Consider the following 21736-nt stretch of genomic DNA (forward strand, 5'->3'; position numbering starts at 1 on the left):
CAAGAAAAAAAATAATACCTAGGATTAAATTTAACCAAGGACATAAAAGACCTCTACAAAGAAAACTATGAAACACTGATGAAAGAAATTGAAGAGGATACAAACAAATGAAAAGACATCCATGCCCATGGATCAGAAGAATTAATATATTCAAAATGATTATATCCAAAGCTATCTACAGATTCAATGCAATCTCTATCAAATACCTATGACATGCTTCACAGTAATAGAAAAAATAATCCTAAAATTCACACTGAACCATAAAAGGCCCTGAATAGCCAAAGGAATCCTGATCAAAAGGAACAAAACTGGAGGTATCACACTACCTGCCTGACTTCAAAATATACTACCAAGCTATAATAACCAAAACAGCATGGTATTGGTATAAAGGCAGACACATACACCAATGGAACAAAATAAACAACCTAGAAATAAATCCACATGCTTACAGCCAACTGATTTCCAACAAAGGTGCCAATAACATACAATGGGAAAAGGATGCCCTATTCAATAAATGGTGCTGGAAAAAATGGATATTCACATGCAGAAAAATGAAACTAGACTCCTATCTCTCACCATATTAAAAAAAAATCAACTCAAAATGGACTAAAGACTTATATGTAAGACCCAAAACTATAAAACTACTAGAAGAAAACAAACGGACTGGGTACGGTGGCTGATGCCTGTGATCCCAACTACTCAGTAGGCTGAGGCAGGAGGATCACTTGAGGCCAGGAGCTCAAGACCAGCTTGAGCAACACAGTGAGATATCATCTCTTTAAAAAAAAAAAAAAAAAAAAAAAAAAACTGTTCTTAAATTAGCCAGATGACATGTCTATGGTCCCAGATACTTGGGACACTGAAGCAGGAGGATCACCTGAACCTAGGAGTTTGAGGCTACAGTGAGCTACAACTGTGCTGCTGTACTCCATCCTGGGCAACAGAATGAGACGCCCGTCTCTACAAAAACAAAAAAAAAAAAAAAAAAAAAAAAGAAAATATAGAGGAAATGCTTCAGGACATTGGTCAAGGCAAAGATTTTATGGCTTAGACTTCAAAAGCACAGGCAGCAAAAACAAAAACTGACAATTGGGACTTAGTTAAACTAAGAAGTTTTTGTACAGCAAAGGAAACAATCAACAGAGCCAAAGACAACTTGTAGAATGGGAGAAAATATTTGCAAACTATTTATTCAGCAAGGGATTAAACATCCAGAATATACAAGAAAAACAACTCAACAGCAAAAAAACAGAAAACCCTATTAAAATGTGGGCAACGGACTTGAATAGACATTTCTCAAAAGAAGACATACACATGGCCAAAAGGTATATGAAAAAATGCTTGACACCACTAAATCACCAGGGAAATGCAAGTGAAAACCACAATATCATCTCACCCCAGTTAGAATGATTATCAAAAAGACAAAAATAACAAATGCTGGGGAGGATGTGGACAAAAGGGAACTCTTACATGCTGTTGGTGAGAATGTAAAATTAGTACAGCCATTATGGAAAACTAAATGGAGTTTACTAAAAAACTAAAAATAGAACTACCATATTGTATATAGCATCCTTAACATAAGTAACTCCATTTTAGAAAGAGACTGCATCTCACATTTCAAAAGACATCATGCCCACAGGGACCTAATCAATAAAGACTGCACCCAATCACATAATGACATAAACAGGCAAAATATTTCACTATCAGTTCTCACCAGAAGACTCTGTGGCCACAAAAAAAGCAAGACTTTGCCAGCTCAAAACAGCTGTCTTGATAAGACCCTGTCTTGCTGTCATCTGTGATCAGCACCTGGCATCTGTCGCCAAAGGCTCTTCCTTGCAAGATGTTGACAACCGTCCAGATCAGGCCAGAATACGCTCTTTGTTCAGCTGCTCTCTTTGGACTAGTTCTTTAGCACCCCCCCCTTTTTTTTTCTGTCCTTTTCTCCTGTTGTTACTTTGTTTGATGTGGAATGTTTACGCTGTAACATTTACATATATTAATTAAATACGCTATTATGTGTGGTTTGCAATATTGACTGACTTGTGGAGAGGCTTGAGCCTGTATGCCCATGGCTCTGACTATCAAGTGAACTGGTAGTACTAGGGGGAATTGCCTCCTTGGGAACTCCATGTAGATTGTGGTTTTTATGACTGAAATAGCATCACTAAAAGTTTGCTCTTGTAGAAAGACACAAACATGTATGGACCTGGTTATGTCTGACTTTGTACCACTCATAACACATATGATCCAGAAAGCACACTATTGGGTAATCTATCCAAATGAAAGGAAATCAATATGTGAAAGGGATACTTGTACCCCCATGTTTACTGCAGCATTATTCACAATAACCAAGATATGGAAATGACTTAAGTGTCCAACAGCAGATTAATGAACAAAGAAAATGTCAGATATATATCCATCATGGAGTACTATTCAGTCACAAAACAGAATGAAGCCCTGTCATTTGCAGCAACATGGATAAAACTGGAGGTCATTAAGTGAAATAATAGGCACAGAAAGACAAATATCTCATGTTCTCATTCATGTGTGGGGTCTAAAAAAGTTCACCTCACAGACGTAGAGAGTAGAACGATGGTTACCAGAGGCTGGGAAGGGGTTGGGGGTGAAGAATGTTTGGTTAATGGGTACAAACCATACAGTTAGGTAGAAGAGTAAGCTATAGCGTTAAATAGCACAGTAAGGTGACTAGTAAGTAACTAGTATGTGACTAGTTAAGTAACTAGCACAGTAGGGTGACTAGCACAGTAAGGTCCCTTAAACTTTAAAAATTTACTATATATTTCAAAGTAGCTAGAAGAATTGAAATGTTCCCAACACAAAAAATGATAAATGCTTGAGCTGATGGGTATATTAAATTCCCTTATTTGATCATTACGCATTATATGTATGTATCAAGGTATCACACGGACCCTATAAATATGTATAATTATTATGTATTAACCAAACAATTAATTTTTATAAAAGCAAACTTACCCACCATGCCCTCGATTTTGCATTCTTTCTAACAAAGCCTCCATCACCAAATCCCCTTTGTTCTGGAAACTGACAAAGAAAAAATATCAGTCATGAGAAAATTCATTTCTTCAGTTCTAACATTCTAACTTACAACTTAAGAATGTGAATGAAAGCATACATAACAAGGAAAAAATGCAGCACTTCTTAGGATGACTGTAGAAGCAGTCAAAGAACATCACTTCAGGAAAACTAGGAACAAACATATTTCATATTAAAACAGAATAACTTAAAAATATCTGAATTGCTGTTGATACTCTCTCCATGTAACTATCAAATACCTCATTGTTCTTTGTCTAGTTCCTAATGTCGGGTGGGCGGGGGTGGAGTTGGGATCTCTCTAGCAGAGGGATAGTACACAAACCCCCTTACAAAATGAGAAAGAAATTGGGTTCACACATGTCAGAGGGAAAGCATAGCTTTTTTTTAAATAAAGAGATAGTATAAAAAATGTGAAGTGCACTGAGATTAAACTCTTTAGTCTATCATGGGAAAGCCTACTCACCCCTGAAGACAGGCTCATAGAGCTTCCTGCATGCAACATCCTCTCTTCACCGAAAGGCAGCCACAGGGCCCTCCTGCCTCTGCACTTGATTTGCTCCCAGTGCTTAACAGGTTCTTTCATAGGAGTTACACCACACTGGAAGTGAGTTTTTTACACACTATTTTTCCTTACTAGACTATTCATCCCTCCAGGGCAGAAACCCAATTTTATTCACCTCTGCAGCTCCAGAGCTCAATGTAGCATTTCAACATGGTACGTGGCAGATTCTTTTGGCTGAACTTAACTCCCCTCTGTCTTTTACCTACCCTCTCCCTCATGCAAACTGGTCATAGCTAGGGGACTACATGAAGAGTCTAGCAGAGAAAGAGGGAAAGGGAGATAGAAGACTGCCATATAAATGGCAAGATACAGTCAGGTGCGGTGGCTCATGCCTGCAATCCTAGAAATTGGGAGGCTGAGGCGGGTGGATCACTTGAGGTCAGCAGTTTGAGACCAGCCTGGCCAACATGGTAAAACCCCGACTCTACCAAAAAAAAAAAAAATTAGCCAGGCATGGTGGTGTACACCTGTAGTTCCAGCTATCGGGAGGCTGAGGCAGGAGAATTGCTTGAAGCCAGGAGGCGGAGGTTGCAGTGATCCGAGATCATGCCATTGCACTACAGCCTGGGCGACAGAGAGAGATTCCATCTCAACTAAATAAATAAATAAATAAATAAAATAAAGGGTAATATATACCATGAAGAAAGGTGACAGTGAGAAAGGAAAGACCCTTAAACTCAGAAGTGTTGATTAATATGTGCTGTATGCTTCTCGTCTTTTATAATAAATCTTCAAAATGTTCAATGTCAAACCACTTTTCATTCCAAAACGCTTTTTCCTTAAACCTTTAGACAATAACCAAAGATTGTGGTGTAGACATTCTGCCCCTGGGCTAATCCTCATCTAAAAATTATACTGCTGTAAGAAGTAGATTATTTTACTCAACACATAATTCAGTGTTGTACTAACAACTAGATATATAGTGATGAACGATATGGCCCTTTTCAAGGTATTAATAGTCTAGTATGGGACAGAAAAAAATGAGACAAAAAGGCTTTCCCAGTGTGATACAGTGAGAGGCATGCCCAGGGTGTTCCAGAGACACAGAGGAGAATGAGAAGACTGGAAAATAGAACCACTGCATCTTATTTGCATCTATTTCTAAAGATACTAACAAACTGAGTATTAAACTATTTGTGCACAAACATGACAGGGAGGATTTTTTTTCTAGTTGGTTTATCCTACATATTACACCAAAATTGCAAAAATAAAAACCTAAAGAAAAAAGTTCCCATGTTTTACTCCACTTTCAAATCACAATACAGTCAAATTACAATGCAACCAAGATTCCATGTTTTGGTCCACTCTAGGAGAACTGAGAGGCAGTACATGGTCCATACCGCACTAGATGGAGACCCAGGATACAGTCCTACTCTGCAACTAAATAGCTTTATATTCTTGGACTTGTTTTAACATCTGTAAAATGAGGGGCACGAACAATATTTTCTAAGGTTTCTTCCAGCTTTTTCATGGGTTCTAATAGCCAATTAAGTGTCCACTGTAAGTAGCAAGCTCCTGACAACCATACATGGACACTTATTAACATGTAGGAAAGTGCTATTCTTATTGACAGTGCTATCACAGTTATTCAAAATTATCGTTAGTAAAATTATACTTATTTAGGTCATGTTATTCTCAAACAGTATATTTAGTAATATACACGAATACATTTTCTATATGACTATTATTTAATAATATATTTATAATAGAAGTTACTGAATGTTCAATAGCTGTCTTGTACACATTGTCTAAATTAATCTTCACAACACTCATAAAAGACAGATACTAGCCAGGCGCGGTGGCTCAAGCCTGTAATCCCAGCACTTTGGGAGGCCGAGACGGGTGGATCATGAGGTCAGGAGATCAAGACCATCCTGGCTAACACAGTGAAACCCCGTCTCTACTAAAAAATACAAAAAACTAGCCGGGCAAGGTGGCGGGCGCCTGTAGTCTCAGCTACGCCAGAGGCTGAGGCAGGAGAATGGCGTAAAACCCAAGAGGCAGAGCTTGCAATGAGCTGAGATCCGGCCACTGCACTCCAGCCTGGGCGACAGAGCAAAACTCTGTCTCAAAAAAAAAAAAAAAAAAAAAAAAAAGACAGATACTATTACTTTGAGAAAACTGAGGCTGAGAGTGTTAAATAACTTGACTATGGTAAACTACAAATTATAGTCCTTGATTCAATCTAGACAGTGTGACTATCGAGTCACAATCAACGTGCAACCTTTATGTATTTTACAGTATTCTATATCTTAAAATATATCAGCGTATCTTTTGGCTTAATAGTGTCTTTGCAATAAAAAAAGAAATTAAACTGAAGTATGACATCACTACTATAGCCACCAGGTGGCAGCAGCACAATAATGAAATAGTCACATAACAAATATTGCTATTTTAGAAATCAAAATGGTCTAAGAGAGATTCCTGTTAAAAAAAAAAAAAAAAAAAAAAAAAAAAAGGAGAGAAGTGGACCAGTAATATCCTCTGTGAGAAATAAAGTAAACTTACTAATGTGCAATGTGTTTCTGTAATTCCTTCACCATCTGCCTTAGTGCCAAACACCATGAATCCTCAGGATCAGGCAAATAGTAAGGGCTGATTTTATCTGGATGTTTGTCATCTGAGTTGCTCATAGTTATATCACAGATTCTTTTCCTAACCAACCTGACCCTCATTCAACTCTATGCACTATGTCACTTTGATTTCTTCTTTGCATGTGCCATATAATTACATAAAATTAGATATTCTTTGTAAAATTTTAAATACAAATTAAAACAATGTTTGATAATCTGCTACTCCTTGCCACTAACATGCAAAGCTAATGTGATTAAATGGAAAATGTATACCTCTACCATTGGTACAATCTTATTCATTTCTGCAGTTAGAACAAAACATCAACAAACAAAACTTATTAATTATAACTCTCCTTTGGAATGAAGGCTATTTTAAATCAATGAAACCTGGAATTGGATAGTGAAAGGAAATATAAGCTTTTACATCAAGTTTGGGGTGCAAAGAAAACACACTTTAAATTTAAGGGAAAAAGAATACAAATAGAATGTCTTATAGGCAAATCTCTGAAATTCATTAACATCGACTTTATGAGCTAGAAAGCACTTCAGGCCTCTAATTTAACCTTATTTTACAGATCAGGAAAAATATCAGAGTATATGCCCAAGACCAAATTATTCACAAAATGGGACACAGGAAGAAAATAAAAACTCCAGACAGAATTATGAATAAATGTGTACATACTAAGAGAAGGGATATGCCTAACCTTCAAGTCTAAAGGAGGATAACAATGCTCTCTGTCCCTTTACCTGCCTTGGTGTCGTTTTAATTACAAAGCTCTATGGTGTGTCAAATATACCATGGCCGATAAACTATGGCTGTTCCCAATGAACAATCAGTATTACTAAGCATTTTCCAGAAAGGGTCCTAATTAAACTGATACCAGTAAAAAGATATTAGAGGAACTTTTCAAAATATTAACGTTTTTAAAAAATTGTCCAAACTATAGTTCAAAATCCAGGAAGAACAATGAAAGTCTGAGAAATAGGAGTACATAAAAACAAACTTTTATATGAAAAAACGCCATAAGCAAAGCTAACAGACAAATGACAACAGTACCTGAAAGTTTTACCACAAAAGGTTAATAACCCAAAAGGTTAATTACCCTTGTAATTAAATATACAAGGAGCTTATAAAAGACTAGGGAAAAAAATCTACAGAAACATGGGCAAGAGGTATAAAGAAGCAATGCACAGAAAAATACAAATGACAGTAAAAACATGAAAAGGTAATCAACCTTGCTCATAAGAGAAATATAAATTAAAACTACACTAAGTTACCCTTTCTTCTGTACCAGATTAACCAAAAATTAAATGTTTGATAATATACTCTGACGACAAGACTGTGGGACAACAGGTACTCATATACATTACAGGTAGGAATGCAAAATGAATACAACTGCTATGGAGGAGACTTTGGTAATACCTAACAACTGATGTAGGCATTTACCCTTTTATCCAACAACGCTACCTTTAAGAATCTATCCCATGGGCTCATTGGCAAAAATGCAAAACAACATATCCACAGGGATATTCACTGCAGGACTACTTGTAATAGCAGAAAATAACACAAGTTTCTATTAAGAGGGGACAAGTTAAATATTCATCCACCAATGGAGTACTATGAAACTGTAAAAAGGAATAACAATCTCTACATACTCCTACGGAGGGGATCTACAGGACATATATTACTAGGTGAAAAACCCAAGATGGAAACAGTATACAGAATGACACATTTTACCTAAGAAAGAAAGGTGTGTTTGTCCATGTATATTTGCTTTTAGGTATGTGTTTTTTTAATGGAAGGATAGACCCAAAACTAGTAAAAACAGTATCTGTAAGGAAGGAAAATAACCAGAGTGGAAGAAACAGAGATGAAAGCTAAATTGTTTTATGAGTTCTTGTTTTATGGGTACTTGTTTTATGGGAATTATGCTAGGTTTTGCATATAATAAAACAAATCAAAATGGGGAAAAAAGCAGTACTGAAAAATTGGAAACAAAATAAAATAAATCAACTACCAACTAGATATCAATTTGACAGGCTAACTATACAATAAATTACTTCATATGCCTTTAAAATACAATAATTTTACTATACACTTCCCTAGAGACATAAAAAATAAGGATAAAAGAGAATTGCAAAGAAATCCTAAGCACTGTTCAGGAATCATACTGATAAAAAAATAGGCTGTTAACTTGAAACCATTATATATAACATAGGATGAGGAAAAAAACTAATTCTATTAATGGCACTAGGTACCAAGATTCAGCAAAAAAGATACAAACATAAATCAAACGTGAAAAAACTGAAAAATTAAATTTAAATTTTGGAAATTTAAATGTTAAATGTTGGAAACAATGTGAACTCTGCATATTTGTGGTTTTTTTAATGTATATTTCCTAGCTCTGGCCACTATAAATCCTAGAACCAATGATTAACATAGTAGCAAGAACACTTCTCCTACCTAGATAGACTGTGGTCTCCAAATACTATTTCAGACTCAAAAGAACCAGGGTTCTTTGGAGACCAGAAATCTATAAATGAGCTAGGAAAATTATTTATCAGAAAGCAAGGAAATTAACAAAGCTATTGGTCATATCAAATGGAACAGGAGCCAACTTTAAGGAGCTCCCACTGGCCAAAGATGAAACAATTTGAGCATTAAAAACACAATTGCCATATGTTGAAACAGTTTAAATATATTATAAAGTCTATAAGTTCATGATGATAGGTTTACAAAAAGACAAAAACCCTCATGGTTACCTTTGGAGGTTGCTAGGCCACCAACTCATTACTGTGGTCTGAAAATAGAGGGAAAGAATTAAGCATTTTTCTTGCCTTTCCTGTGTAAATTGTATTTCAGGGTAGTCAAACAGCTGGTAAGGGAAAGTTTTCATAAAAGACTCTCAGCTAACAATACTGAAGAAACAACAGAAATAGACAATCACCACGTTGCATCTCTAATGCAGTAACGGATACAGGCATTATAACCCCACAAAAGAACTTCACCATTAAGTGAAAGAATCTTGGGGAATTTCATTATGGGTGGATGGAGCTAACCACACCTAAACCCAAAATAATGTTTAATGTTAACATCATTTAAAAAAAAAAAAAAAAAAAAAAACCTCAAGACACTGCTTCCCTGAAAATTAATGAAATAGGAAGTATATTGCATTACCTATGAAATTTTCTGCCCAACCCCCCAACTACCCCACCAAAAAACAAAACAAAAACAAATATAAAGGTGAAATCTGATCAGGCTTCTAAAGCAGTGTGCTCGATAGAACTTTCTGCAATTATGAAACTATTTTATAACTGCACTGTTCAAAAAGTAGCCACTAGGCAATCTGTAGGCGCTTGCCACCACGCCCGGCTAATTTTTGTATTTTTAGTAGAGACGGGGTTTCGTCATGTTGGTCAGGCTTGTCTCGAAACTCCTGACCCCGTGATCTGCCCGCCTCGGCTTCCCAAAGTGCTGGGATTACAGGCATGAGCCACCGCGCTCAGCCTAGGAACTGAATTTTTAATTTTATTTCACTTTAATTACCCACAGCTGGCTGGTGGCTACAATACTGGACAGTGCAATTCTACATCTAACTACCGGTTTAGAGCAGTGGTCCCCAGCCTTTTTGGCACCAGGGACCTGTTTCACGGAAGAAAATTTTTCAACACGGACAGGGTGGAAATAAAAAATTTTGTAAATATCTTTTTGTTAACATTCATATGAAATGTTTTGGGGGAGGAATGGCCAAACCACTTATTTATTTATTTATTTATTTTCTTTTTTTTGAGATCCAGTCTCACACTGTAGCCTGGTCTGGAGAGCAACGGTGTGATCTCAGCTCACTGCAACCTTCGCCTCCCAGATTCACGTGATTCTCCTGCCTCAGCCTCCCGAGTAGCTGGGATTACAGGCGCACACCACCACACCCGGCTAATTTTTTTGCATTTTTAGTAGAGACAGTGTTTCACTATGTTGGCCAGACTGGTCTCAAACTCCTGACCTCGTGATCCGCCCGCGTCGGCCTCCCAAAGTGCTGGGATTACAGGCGTGAGCCACCGCACCCGGCCAACCACTTCTTCAGTAATATGAATAATACACATGGCGAGGGTTAGGGGCATGGTTTCATGATGAAACTGTTCCACCTCAGATCATGCATGAGTCATTAGTCAGATTCTCATAAGCATGCAACCTAGATCCCTTGCATGCGCAGTTCACATTAGGGTTCATGCTCCTAGGAGAATCTAACCCCACAGCTGATCTGACAGGAGGCAGAGCTCAGGTGGTAGGTAATGCTCACTTGCCTGTCACTCACCTCCTGCTCTGTAACCTGGTTCCTAACAGGCCACGGACTGGTAGTGCTCTGCAGCCCCGGGTTTGGGGGCCCCTGGTTTAGAAGCCATAAAGGCAACAGAGATACCTGTTAAAGGATACTGTGCAATGTAATCTGCTAAATTTAGAACTGTAAGGAAAAATAGGGGCTAATCCCATAGCTGTAGCTATGAGGGAACTGCTATAGATTAAAAGATGTCAAATGTGCATCACCCAAACACAACAGGCAGATCCCTGTGGGATTTTGGTTCAAACAAGCTAACTGCAAAAAAGACATTTAAGAGAGAGTTGAAGAAATCGTAATCTGACTGGACATTGACATTAGAGAATTTTTATTAATTTGTGTATGTGTAATGACAGTAGTGTGGCTTTGCAAAACTGAAAAACCTAGCTCCTGACGGGGGCGGGCAGGGGACTAAAATAACATAAAGATCGGAAATTCAGTTCCTGAAACCTTGTGTCAATGTTGGCTTTAGCTGAATTCCAAGTCAAGTTGACATTTTTTGAAAGCAAGAAGCAATGACAGAGTGGACTACTGATGCTGTCACCATCTGCCAGCACAACGTAAATTAGAACAGAAAGGACTAAGCAAAGGCATTCCACCTTTTAAAGAGAGAAAATGGCATCAGTACAATCAACATATACAATTTTTACAAACAACTTTTAGAGTTGCATCTACATACATTTTAAAAGGCAGTGTGCCTGTTTATAAATCTCTACCCCATTTTAGTTTCAGAGCCTTTTTTACTACCCTGATCACTGATCATGCCACAGTCAAAAGGCAATCTCAAAAATTAATCTAAAAATGCTACTGCATTCCAAATAAGAAAATATATATACTTTACTATTAACCTACAGCTAACAGAAATCTAATCAACGATCCTTATGATTTTCTCTTATCTAAAAAATAAACGCAAGCACGTGAGGAACTGTATAAATACAGAGCATCTACCCTACAATACTGCTTTATAAAAGAATAAATTCTTTTAATAAGTTTAACCGGACATAAAGCTCAGGGAAAACTACTTTGTGCATATTAGTGTACGGTGCTTAAACTATACAAGATGACAAGTCTCTGACATCATACACATCTTTACTCTCCTGATGTCGTAAACGACATAAAAAAAAACATTATAAGCCTAAATGTACTGTCTTCAAGTATCTCCATGATTAAAGTGTTCCTAAGAAACCGTCCTTATTTCTTTCTATCCCTGATCTGTGTGCATGGAGCAGTTAGTTCAGGGTTCTCCAATTTCAGTCCACGATTTCTGCCATATTTCCGTACCTGCTGTACTAAACATAACCGTTTACACCAACTCACTATTTTAAAAGCTGCCAACCTTAACATGCCACCCTAAATGAGCGGGTCCCCTTGTGCCGTGAATGAAGTAGTCCTAACAGCGCTAGCTAAACAGCAGCCCTGGCAGGGAGGCCGCACTGGGGTCCCTCCGCTGAAAAGAAAGGTGGGTCCGCCGGGGAAGGTGAGTACTGGGCGCAGCTCGCCCGCCCACCTGGCCACTCTCCGAAGCGCCCCCAGCCACCCGGCCTCCGAGGAAACGCTGACCACCTGGCGGGGCCGAACCGCGCGCCGGGCTGCGCCATGCCGGACTACGCCGGTGTGCAGGGCATAGCGGGCCAGGCCGAGGGACGGGGCTCCGGGGCGGACGCGAGCCGGCGGGGACGCGCCTGGTGGTTCGCAGACTGTTGCGCGAACCGGCCGCAAGCCATGAGGCCGCGAAGCCAGAGTCACCAAGGCAGCCTGGGCCGCCTCCAGACCAGGACGCGCTCGCCCCTTGCGCTTCCGTCTTGCGCACGGGCGGTTACACGGCTGCAGCAAGCGCACCCCTCAGCCTTCCCGCCGTTACCTCGGGCGGGCACTGCGCACGCGCGCCACCACTAACCTTACGTCCAGCCTCAGCAGTCGGCGCGTTCGTTCCGCCCACTGCCCCCACACTTTTAATAATTGAATCAATGTCTTCTCCAGACTTCCCCTGCACGCGAGCAAATGGACTCACCCACATCCGGGAATCCGAGAGAGAGCGTGCAGACACGTGATGCGGGGCGTGGCAGGAGGAAGCGTCTGCCGCGCTGGGCCGCGTACCGGTAAGGGTTTGCAGCGCCCCCGGCCTAGGTTTTGGAGGCGCGGGAATGCGTTCGTGGCTCAGTGTCGGACTTCCCCCTATTTCCATCGGCCGAGGCTGTCACTTTACGCTCATAACCGTTTTCTTTACTGCACGCTGTGTCGGGAGGAAAGGGACTTGCTTGGCACCCCAGACCTCCCCGTCTCCGCTTCCACGTTTGGTACATCCTGCCTCAGGCCGGAAGCCGCGGCTGAGGGGCGGCCTCTCGTACGGTGTGGTGGCCTGCGAGGCTCATTTCTAGCAAGGAACAATATTTTCCCGCTTTGACCTTACAAATACATGTTTACAAAGCTATAATGTATAGAAATGGATAAGACATGTCCCTGTCCCGGGAAACGCAGGCACTGCGTGTCTGGAAAGACATACATCTGGGCTGTTTGACAGGCTCCCTAGTTGGTGCCATGCTCTGTGCTTAGGGAACTATGAGATCCCCGGTGGGTACCGGGACCGCGCTCAGCCTGAGGTTTGGAGGCGGCCTCCTACAGGAAGCAACTTGAGACCTAAGATTTGTAGACTGACTATGGGTTCGCTGGAATAAAAAGGAAGAAACAAACAGCATTGCAGGCATCGGGACTGTCACATGTGTAAGAAAAGTTTGTTCAGGAAACAGTGGTCGTATTGTGTGACGAGTACTTGGGACGGTAGCTGTGCCCTGGGCATTGATTATCTTGTTGCTTTCCATCCTTCCAGCCCCTTAAGAGTGAAGGCACCTTCACGCCTAACCCCGGAAATGGGATGTTGACCTCCAAGAGCTGACGCCTGCGTTGATCTTGAAGAGTGGCATTAGTGATGTGGAAAGGGGGGTTTTAACTGTCAAGGCTGGAAAATGTGACAGGGTTTGAGGTGTTTGGAGAAGGGACAGGTGAAAAAGATTGAGGCCAAATTGTGGAAAGATCTACTAAGGAATCCTGGGTACAAAATGTACACATAACAGTTGGAGGCAATAATACCTGAGCAATTGATCACAAAGCTTGTTTAGTAGATTTAAGTTAGGACAAGAAGCAAGAGTTCAAGGATAGAAGGCCTACTGAAGCTCGAGTGATTTGAGAAAACCTTACTAAAAGGTGGAAAACCTATGTGGGCCTGAGAAAGTCAGGTTTGGATCAGCTGAGGAAAGTGAAAAGGGTATCTATCCCAGGAGACACAGCAGCAAGGACAAAGGAGTAGCAGCAGGAAAGTGGGGAGCTCTTATAAGACAGGGACTTCAAAAGTATAACCAAAACTTCGTCTTGCTTTGAGTTATCCACTGGGTAGTAGGGGGTTATTATTGAGTACTGGATTAATTAAGCCCTCACCTGGCTCACCGGTGACAGAAGTAGCAGGGCGCATTTTGCTTAAGTTTTGCCCAGATCTTTTAAACCCTTTCCTACACACCAATCTGTGTATAATTTTTGCCAAGGTGTTGGGGGATATCTTGCAGTTATCCTATGGGGGACATCTGTGAGCCTTTTTTTTTTTTTTTTTTTTTTTTTGAGACCAAGTCTTTTTTTTTTTTTGAGACGGAGTCTTGCTCTGTCACCCAGGCTGGAGTGCAGTGGCCAGATCTCGGCTCACTGCAAGCTCCGCCTCCCGGGTTCACGCCGTTCTCCTGCCTCAGCCTCCCGAATAGCTGGGACTACAGGTGCCTGCCACCACGCCCGGCTAATTTTTTGTGTTTTTAGTAGAGACGGGGTTTCACCGTGTTAGCCAGGATAGTTTCGATCTCCTGACCTCGTGATCTGCCCACCTCGGCCTCCCAAAGTGCTGGGATTACAGGCGTGAGCCACTGCGCCCGGCCATGTGAGCCATTTTTACAAAAACTTCCACCTGCCTTGGCCCAAACCTCAGCATTCTTAGGCACAGGAGCTCATGAACATACTGAGATAACACTAAACTGGACTATGGGAAGGGACCAACTACAGACCTGACACAAATCCTCAAGGCAAGACGATGTCTGAAGTTGACCTTGTAAAGGAAGAGGCTTCCTTCCTTAAAATAGCACCCAGGCTGAGCTCTGAAAAAAGCACCTCAAGATGGTAGGTTCCACCCCGCCCCCGCCAAAATTGCTTATTGTGTGAGTCTCCATAGTCTCAGAAACTGAGAATAACTGAGAGTACCTTTGATGCCAGTGGCTTCTGGGCTTTTTGGATTGTGACTTTGTAGCAGGGAGCACCCATAGGATGACGCCTATGATGAATCAGGGCCCAACCTTGGAAACAGGGAATCCAAAAGTATCCTCCAAGCTAGCCAGCCTTTTGGATTAGAAAGCATACCACAGATAGTATGAAATTAAGCAAGGTTGTCTGCTTCTGAATTAAATAATTCATTAACTAAGGACCTATTTATTCTTTGTTATCTATAAGTAATTATTAAGACTGAACTTTCTTTTTAAGTTTAAGATAATATATTACTGCTTTACAATAAATGATAGCTCTTTTCAATCTGTTCAAGTATGTTTGAATCTGTCTTGTAGAACAAGATGTATGTGATTCAAATATAGATAGGTAAATATCATTTAATATATATTGAGCATAATTTTAGAGGGGAAAACATGTTCACATACTACGAATTAGAATCCAGTGGAAAATTTCAAGTCTGGCTATTGCATAACAGTTTGCTAAGCATAAAGCAAAACATAAATTAAGATAATTGAAAAGAAATATATTGGTATCTGTGAACTCTAGTACAAAGCAGAGTTCAGTAGTAATACATTTAAATTTAAAATACAAGTAAATGATCCCAGATCCTACACTAAGTGTGGCCCATGACTTACCATTTTAAGAAAATTACTGGTAGGGTGTGAATTGGTCATTTGTTGGGGTTTTTATGGCAGCTTCAGAGAAAAATGGGGAATCAGCCATGGTCAAGGAGCTAAATAAGTATCCTGGCCATTTGGGCCAGAAATTAAAGGGAGTGCAGCATTAAGAATTAGAGGAAGGAACCTCCAAGGAAGGAGCTATCCCAAAGGGAAGCAGAAACTGGAGAAACCGGCAGTATGAGGTTCTACCACTGGTGTTCACCTAGAAGTGCTTTGTTCAGATCGCAGCCTGGGTACTATTTTAGGCTGTAAAGCCGTTTCCTTTACAGTGTGTTCATGTGACTCCTGTGCCTAAGAATGCTGAGGTTTGAGCCAGGGGCTAGAAAGGAAACTTAGCAGGCCATTATGAATCAGGGACTCATCAAAGGCATCACAAACGGGAAAAGGTGAATGTTCTAGTTAGAAGAGAAGAGCTACATTGAGATGCAACATATTAATATTTGAGGGCCTCATTTAAGAACGTGTTTCTCTCCTGTCACACTCTATGACACTGGTCTGTCAACTGGCCATGCCTGTCCAGTATACACTATAAAATATGTATCAGCTGGGGTTGTAGAGAGGAAGTATGATCAAAGTAGTCACCCAGCCCATATGAGAAAATGAACCTTTTCCCAAAAGGTAGCCCCAGACTATAAAGACTATAAAGCCTGGAGAATCCTTATAGTGGATTATACCGTCGCTTCAGTCATTGTGTTTAAGAAATAACCTCTTTGGCTTACAGATTTGATAAGATCAAAGCTGCAGGAAAATGGACAGTGAGGTTCAGAGAGATGGAAGGATCTTGGATTTGATTGATGATGCTTGGCGAGAAGACAAGCTGCCTTATGAGGATGTCGCAATACCACTGGTAGGTTATGATTTGAGCTGAGGGTGGGTTAAAGGTATTGATCTGGCAGTAACTAGTGGAGGAGGGATATCAATGGAAGATAAACTAATGTAGCAAAGAAATCAAAGCTGTGGAATTCTCTGACTCTAGAAGCCTCTGGAGAGCATCTAGTTGTATGTTTCATTTGAAGAAAAATGTGGTTCAGGGAGCTAGCATGGCCAGGTCAGTTAGGAGTCATGCCAGGACTAGAGCCCAGATTTTCTGAGCCATTTTCTGTCTACCACATGAAAACCAGAAAAACCAAATAATGAGAGTTTAATGCACAAGATGGGGAGGAACGAGAAGCAGCAGCATATGAGCTCTGTTTCTTACTTCCCTGCCTGTGGCTCATCAGTCTTTTGGCATTTTTAGAAACTCACATTCTTGGAACATACACCTATCTTGTGTTCCCTGGAAAATATTCAGAATATACCTGGGTATTCTTTTGCGTTTAGGCCAGCGGCCTTCTAGAATACTCTTTTCTTCCCTATCTTTGGAAAACTCTGCTGCAGGGAGTTTGTTAAACCTCATGTAATAAGTGATCCTAAAGGTTTGCTTATATAAATGTTTATTTACAATCCTATTTATGTCATAGAGGCCTAAAAAAGGGAAAATGGGACTGTTTTCTTTAAAGCATGCCAGCTGCCCTGAGAAGAGTAGTTAGTATTAAATAAAATATAATTTATAGTTAGAATATCTGCTGCTGCTGTTTACAAAGAAATAAAATAGTTCATCTGTATTTTCATTTACGCATAAGAGATAGTAATATGTTCAGTGAATAATATACATATCAAATAACAAGTCATAGCTTAGTTCAAGCTTAGGAAAATAGTCAAAAGAGAGAGCATAATAAGAATTATAGATGTCATTTATTGAATACCAGTTTTATGTCATGGACTGAGGTTGGAAATATACATTATCTCTAATTCTTAAACAACCTTGTGAGGGAGGTGCTCTTAGTCCCATTTTATAGGAAAAGAATAGGATCAGAAAGGGGAACTTGCCCAAAGTCTGGTAGCAGATAAGTAGGGCTTCATATAACATATACTTAGGTCTGTGAAGTTCCAGATCCTGTCTTGTGAACTTTTGTTCACAAGCATTTTTTGAAGCCTACTGTGTGCCATAAGACTATGTGAACATAAGATACAGTTCCTGCTCTTTGAGGGGTCTAGAAAGGCAACACTTATAGATAAGTAATTGTGATAATATTCTAGGTGGGGGCATAAACAGCCACATCATATAGGAAGTGACTGATTGCCTGGTGGGCATCAGAAAGGCTTCTGAGAGAATGTCATGTTTAAGCTGGGTCATAAGGAAGGACCAGAAGTTTAGTGGAGATAGACAAGGGTACTGCTGCAGAGGGGATAGATGTGTAAAGGCCCAGAGGTTTGAAAGGTTTTGGGACATGGTGAGTCATTCACTGTGGATGAAGAATACGTTTGTCACGTAAGTAGGCTGAAAAGTTGGGCTTGGATCAGACTGAGAGAGGTATTTGATACCACACTTAGACCTCATCCTCAGGAGATCCAGGAATGAATGATCTTAAAAGCAAGACTGCTATGCTCAGATTTGGCTTTTGGAAAATCGGTTTAGCAGCATTGTTAGAGATGGTGTGATATGGAAAAAGGGGCAAATGAGACGAATTGGCAAGCTATTGTGGTGGTCTAGGCAAGGGAGGAGGGCCTGAACAAAGTCAAGAAAATAAAGGAGACGTCCATTTCTGGAGAATGTTATGGCTCAGATTGGAGAACATTTGTGTGGCAGGGGATGAAGGAGAGGGAAGTTTCCCTGCTGACTTCTACGCGAAGTTGGCTTGGCCCTGCTGCTAATCCATACCTTTCGCTTGTCCTGTCATTCTAAGGCAGTGTGTATGCCAGTTAGGATTTGCTGCATAACAAATCACCCCAAAGCTTAGTGACTTAAAAGAGCAACTGTTTATTTCATGATTTCATAGCTCAGCTGGGAGGGACTTCTAGTCTGTGCTAGCTCAGCTGATCCCTGCCAGGCTTGCTTGTGTTGTGCAGTCAGCCAACAGACTGTCTGGAGGCTGGGTAATCGAGGACTGTCTCACATGTCTGGCAGTTAACAAGCTGTCCGCTGGGTGATGGGGTGACTATGCCATGGTCTCTGGTATCCAGCAGGCTAGCCCGGACTTCGCAGTCTCAGGGTTCCAAGAGCAACCTGAGAGGAGACCACAGAGCTTCGTGGAGCTTAGGCCAAGAACTAGCCCACTGGCATGACAGCTTCATTCTGTTGGCCAAAATAACTCCCAGGGCCAATCCAAATCCAAGATTGGGGAAATCAGTTTCACCTTTTGATAAGAGTAGCTGCAAAGAACTAAGGGCATTTTACGGTACACCATAATGGATGGCTGGGTTTATGACACTTTTGTTTTTGTTTTCCAGGCATATATGCGATTTGATGTGTTGGCATGTATTGAACGGGACGATAGATACCAAACGAAAGACACGTTATTTTAGAAAGCATACCACAGATAGGATGAAATTAAGCAAAGTTGTCTGCTTCTGAATTAAATAATTCATTAACTAAGGATACTATTTATTCTTTGTTATCTATAAGTAATTAATAGGACTGATTGCTTTACAATAAATGATAGCTCTTTTCAATCTGTTCAAGTATGTTTGAATCTGTCTTGTAGAACAAGATGTATGTGATTCAAATATAGATAAGTAAATATCATTTAATATATATTGAGCATAATTTTAGAGGGGAAAACATATTCACATACTACAAATTAGAATCCAGTGGAAAATTTTAAGTCTGGATATTGCATAACAGTTTGCTAAGCATAAAACAAAACATAAATTAAGATAATCGAAAAGAAATATGTTGGTATCTGTGAACTCTGGTAAAAAGCAGAGTTTCAGTAGTAATACATTTAAATTTGAAATACAAGTAAATGATCCCAGATCCTATACTAAGTGTGGCCCATGACTTACCGTTTTATGAAAATTGCTGGTAGGGTGTGAATTGGTCATTTGTTGGGGTTTTTGTTGCCCTGCTCCACCACTAGGGGGAGGTATCATCTACTAGTTACATTTTCCGTGTTTCCTGCCCTACCTCCATTTTTATTATAATATAGACATGTTGGGCCAGGCGCAGTGGCTTGCGCCTGTAATCCCAGCACTTTGGGAGGCCGAGGCGGGTGGATCACCTGAAGTCGAGAGTTCGAGAGCAGCCTGACCAACATGGAGAAACCCCATCTGTACTAAAAAAAAAAAAATACAAAATTAGCTGGGAGTGGTGGTGCATGCCTGTAATCCCAGCTACTTGGGAGGCTGAGGCAGGAGAATCACTTGAACCCAGGAGACAGAGGTTGTGGTGAGCCGAGATCACGCCATTGCACTATGGGCAACAAAAGCGAAATTCCATCTCAAAAAAAAAAAAAAAGACATGTTGGGTCCAAGGTCATTTTTGGATACATTTCTTGTGTCTAAGGAATATGCCAGCAAACTAGTATTCTTTTAAAGCACGCTCCCCCAAAAGAAGATTTAGGATTGGCTCATCTCAGTGTTCCTAACCCCTTATAATAATAGCAAATATTCCTTGAGCACCAGGTACCCCACATAGTGCTCAGCACTTCATCTAACCTCACCTAATCCTTACAGTAGTCTTGTGAGGTGATGGCTCTTTTTTTCTCCCATTTGCCAAGGAGGAAACAAAGGCCCCAGGGGTTTGCAAACCTTGCCCAAGTAACCCAGCAGATGGGAGAGTTGTGGTCTTGGATCCTAGTTGGCTTCCAAAAGCCTCTGCCCTTAACCCTTCTGCCACGGTGCCTCCTTCACAAATGTCAGAGTCAAATGCCCATCACTCCCTATTGAAGAAGGCCCAGGCCATGTTTGAGTGATACTTCTGATCGTTTCCTCACGTGTATGATTTTAGCTTTTTTAGAATACACATATCAGTTATGTTGCCTGTTCCTAGGAACTCATAAGCTTTAATTCTAAGTGTTCTTGAGTTCCAAGAAGATACAGAATATATTACTGTTCTGAATTTCTATTGTACCTTTTCAGAATGAGCTTCCTGAACCTGAACAAGACAATGGTGGCACCACAGAATCTGTCAAAGAACAAGAAATGAAGTGGACAGACTTAGCCTTACAGTACCTCCATGAGAATGTTCCCCCCATTGGAAACTGACACTTGGCTCCTTTCTTGTATATGGATTTTCTAAAAGCACACAGATAAAGCATGTTTTGTTTCAGTCTCCTAAATCAAATCTTTGAGTAATAAATCAGCACTCAAAAATGTATACCCATTTAGTTTGTGGTAGCAAAGTGCGATGTGAAAATGTTCACCAGAATGAGAAACTGAGATATCTCAGTAGTGGTGAATATTTGGCTCTTTAAACCTAAAACTCTTCATTGAGTAGCTTGTATTTGAACAAGACTGGTTAAACATTTGCCTTTACCTCTGATTTTGCTTTACTGTCAAAGTTTAACACCTTCCAATTACTCATGTGTGTCCTGTAACACAGGGGATTGAACGTATGAGAGGGAAAGGCAAAGGGAAAAGGAAGCCAGATACTGGGAGAATTACTAACTTCTCATACTTCCCCACATTGAGAAGCATTCGGAGTGTATTTAGCCTGTAGATGTTGTGATATGCAAATATTCCATTCCCTGGTTACTGGCATTCCTAAGATTCTTCATGGTATTTTCAAACTTTGGATAAATTTACAGATTAGAAAGATATCTGACGTACCTCTGTTCTCCCTACAACTTCCTTTTGTGCTGCTGGAAAGGATCTTTGGCTAGGTGGACCATTAGTTTTATTCAGTAGTGGCATTTCTTATTTTCTCAAAGCCCTTTCAGTTATAACCACCCCACTATGGAATCAGTATTTAGTTACACATTTGTATAAGAACCTGTATTTTGAAAAACACATTTGTGTATATTTCCTGGAATTATTTGCCTGTTAAACAGTGTCTTTCGTGTGCTCTCCCCAGACTGTAAACGCTGTAAGAAGCAGCCCTGGCTGCCTGTATCTGTATCCCTTGTTGAAACTCTGAAAACACTGAATAACTAAAATCTCTTCTCATCCTTTTTATGCTGGGTCTTTTTGTTTACTTAGCTTTTAGGAGGAAGAGGTATGTGAAAAAACAAATTAGCTTATTTTAGGTTTTCAATCAGAAACATGATTTTAGCAGCTATCCTATAATCCAAACACATCCAGGCTGATTTCTTCTCTTTGCATCAGTAGTTCTACCTCGAAATCATTGATCTTCAGAATAAAGACCCCAGTCCCTTCAATAAGCAAAGAAAGACAACCTAATAGAAAAGAGAATTACAATATTTCAAAAAAATTATACAAGAGAAAAAGCTGTTCAAAAAATTAAAGTGCCTAGAATGCCACAGTTCTTTCACA

General features: G+C 40.2%; 2 protein-coding genes across 20 annotated transcripts in view; one reads left to right on the forward strand and one right to left on the reverse strand.

Annotated features, from left to right (window-relative positions):
- The window catches only part of CEP63 (centrosomal protein 63), a 75586-nt gene extending 62711 nt beyond the window's left edge, over window positions 1–12875 (reverse strand). For 3 of the 16 annotated variants that reach the window (XM_025374952.1, XM_025374960.1, XM_025374956.1), the window contains exons 1-2: window positions 12562–12875; window positions 2998–3066 (exon numbers count right to left, since the gene is read on the reverse strand). In XM_025374952.1, the coding sequence (XP_025230737.1) occupies window positions 2998–3041 (44 nt within the window). In that variant the 5' untranslated portion in view covers window positions 3042–3066; window positions 12562–12875. Of the gene's footprint in view, window positions 1–2997; window positions 3067–10529; window positions 10602–12057 lie in introns of all 16 variants that reach the window. The other 13 variants (XM_025374950.1, XM_025374959.1, XM_025374954.1 and 10 more) reach the window with 8 other exon arrangements.
- On the forward strand, window positions 12583–21416 carry ANAPC13 (anaphase promoting complex subunit 13). 4 transcript variants are annotated; one of them, XM_025374967.1, is made up of 3 exons: window positions 12583–12649; window positions 16206–16331; window positions 20384–21416. In XM_025374967.1, the coding sequence occupies exons 2-3, from the start codon at window positions 16233–16235 to the stop codon at window positions 20507–20509; spliced, it is 225 nt and encodes a 74-aa protein (XP_025230752.1). In that variant the 5' UTR covers window positions 12583–12649; window positions 16206–16232; the 3' UTR covers window positions 20510–21416. The 4 variants fall into 4 exon arrangements, with proteins under 4 accessions (XP_025230752.1, XP_025230754.1, XP_025230753.1 ...); XM_025374969.1 differs by having other exon boundaries at window positions 12615–12899; XM_025374968.1 differs by lacking the exon at window positions 12583–12649 and adding an exon at window positions 13208–13271.
- The last annotated feature ends 320 nt before the right edge of the window (window positions 21417–21736 follow it).

This window comes from Theropithecus gelada, chromosome 2 (genome assembly GCF_003255815.1).
Source record: "Theropithecus gelada isolate Dixy chromosome 2, Tgel_1.0, whole genome shotgun sequence".
In the NCBI taxonomy this organism is placed as follows: domain Eukaryota; kingdom Metazoa; phylum Chordata; class Mammalia; order Primates; family Cercopithecidae; genus Theropithecus; species Theropithecus gelada.

Bases quoted from the DNA above. Each gene is read 5' to 3' on its own strand.
- ANAPC13 (XM_025374967.1), top strand. From the start codon at position 16,233: ATGGACAGTGAGGTTCAGAGAGATGGAAGGATCTTGGATTTGATTGAT. The intron at 16,332-20,383 runs GTAGGTTATGAT...GTACCTTTTCAG, and splicing joins AGGATGTCGCAATACCACTG to AATGAGCTTCCTGAACCTGA.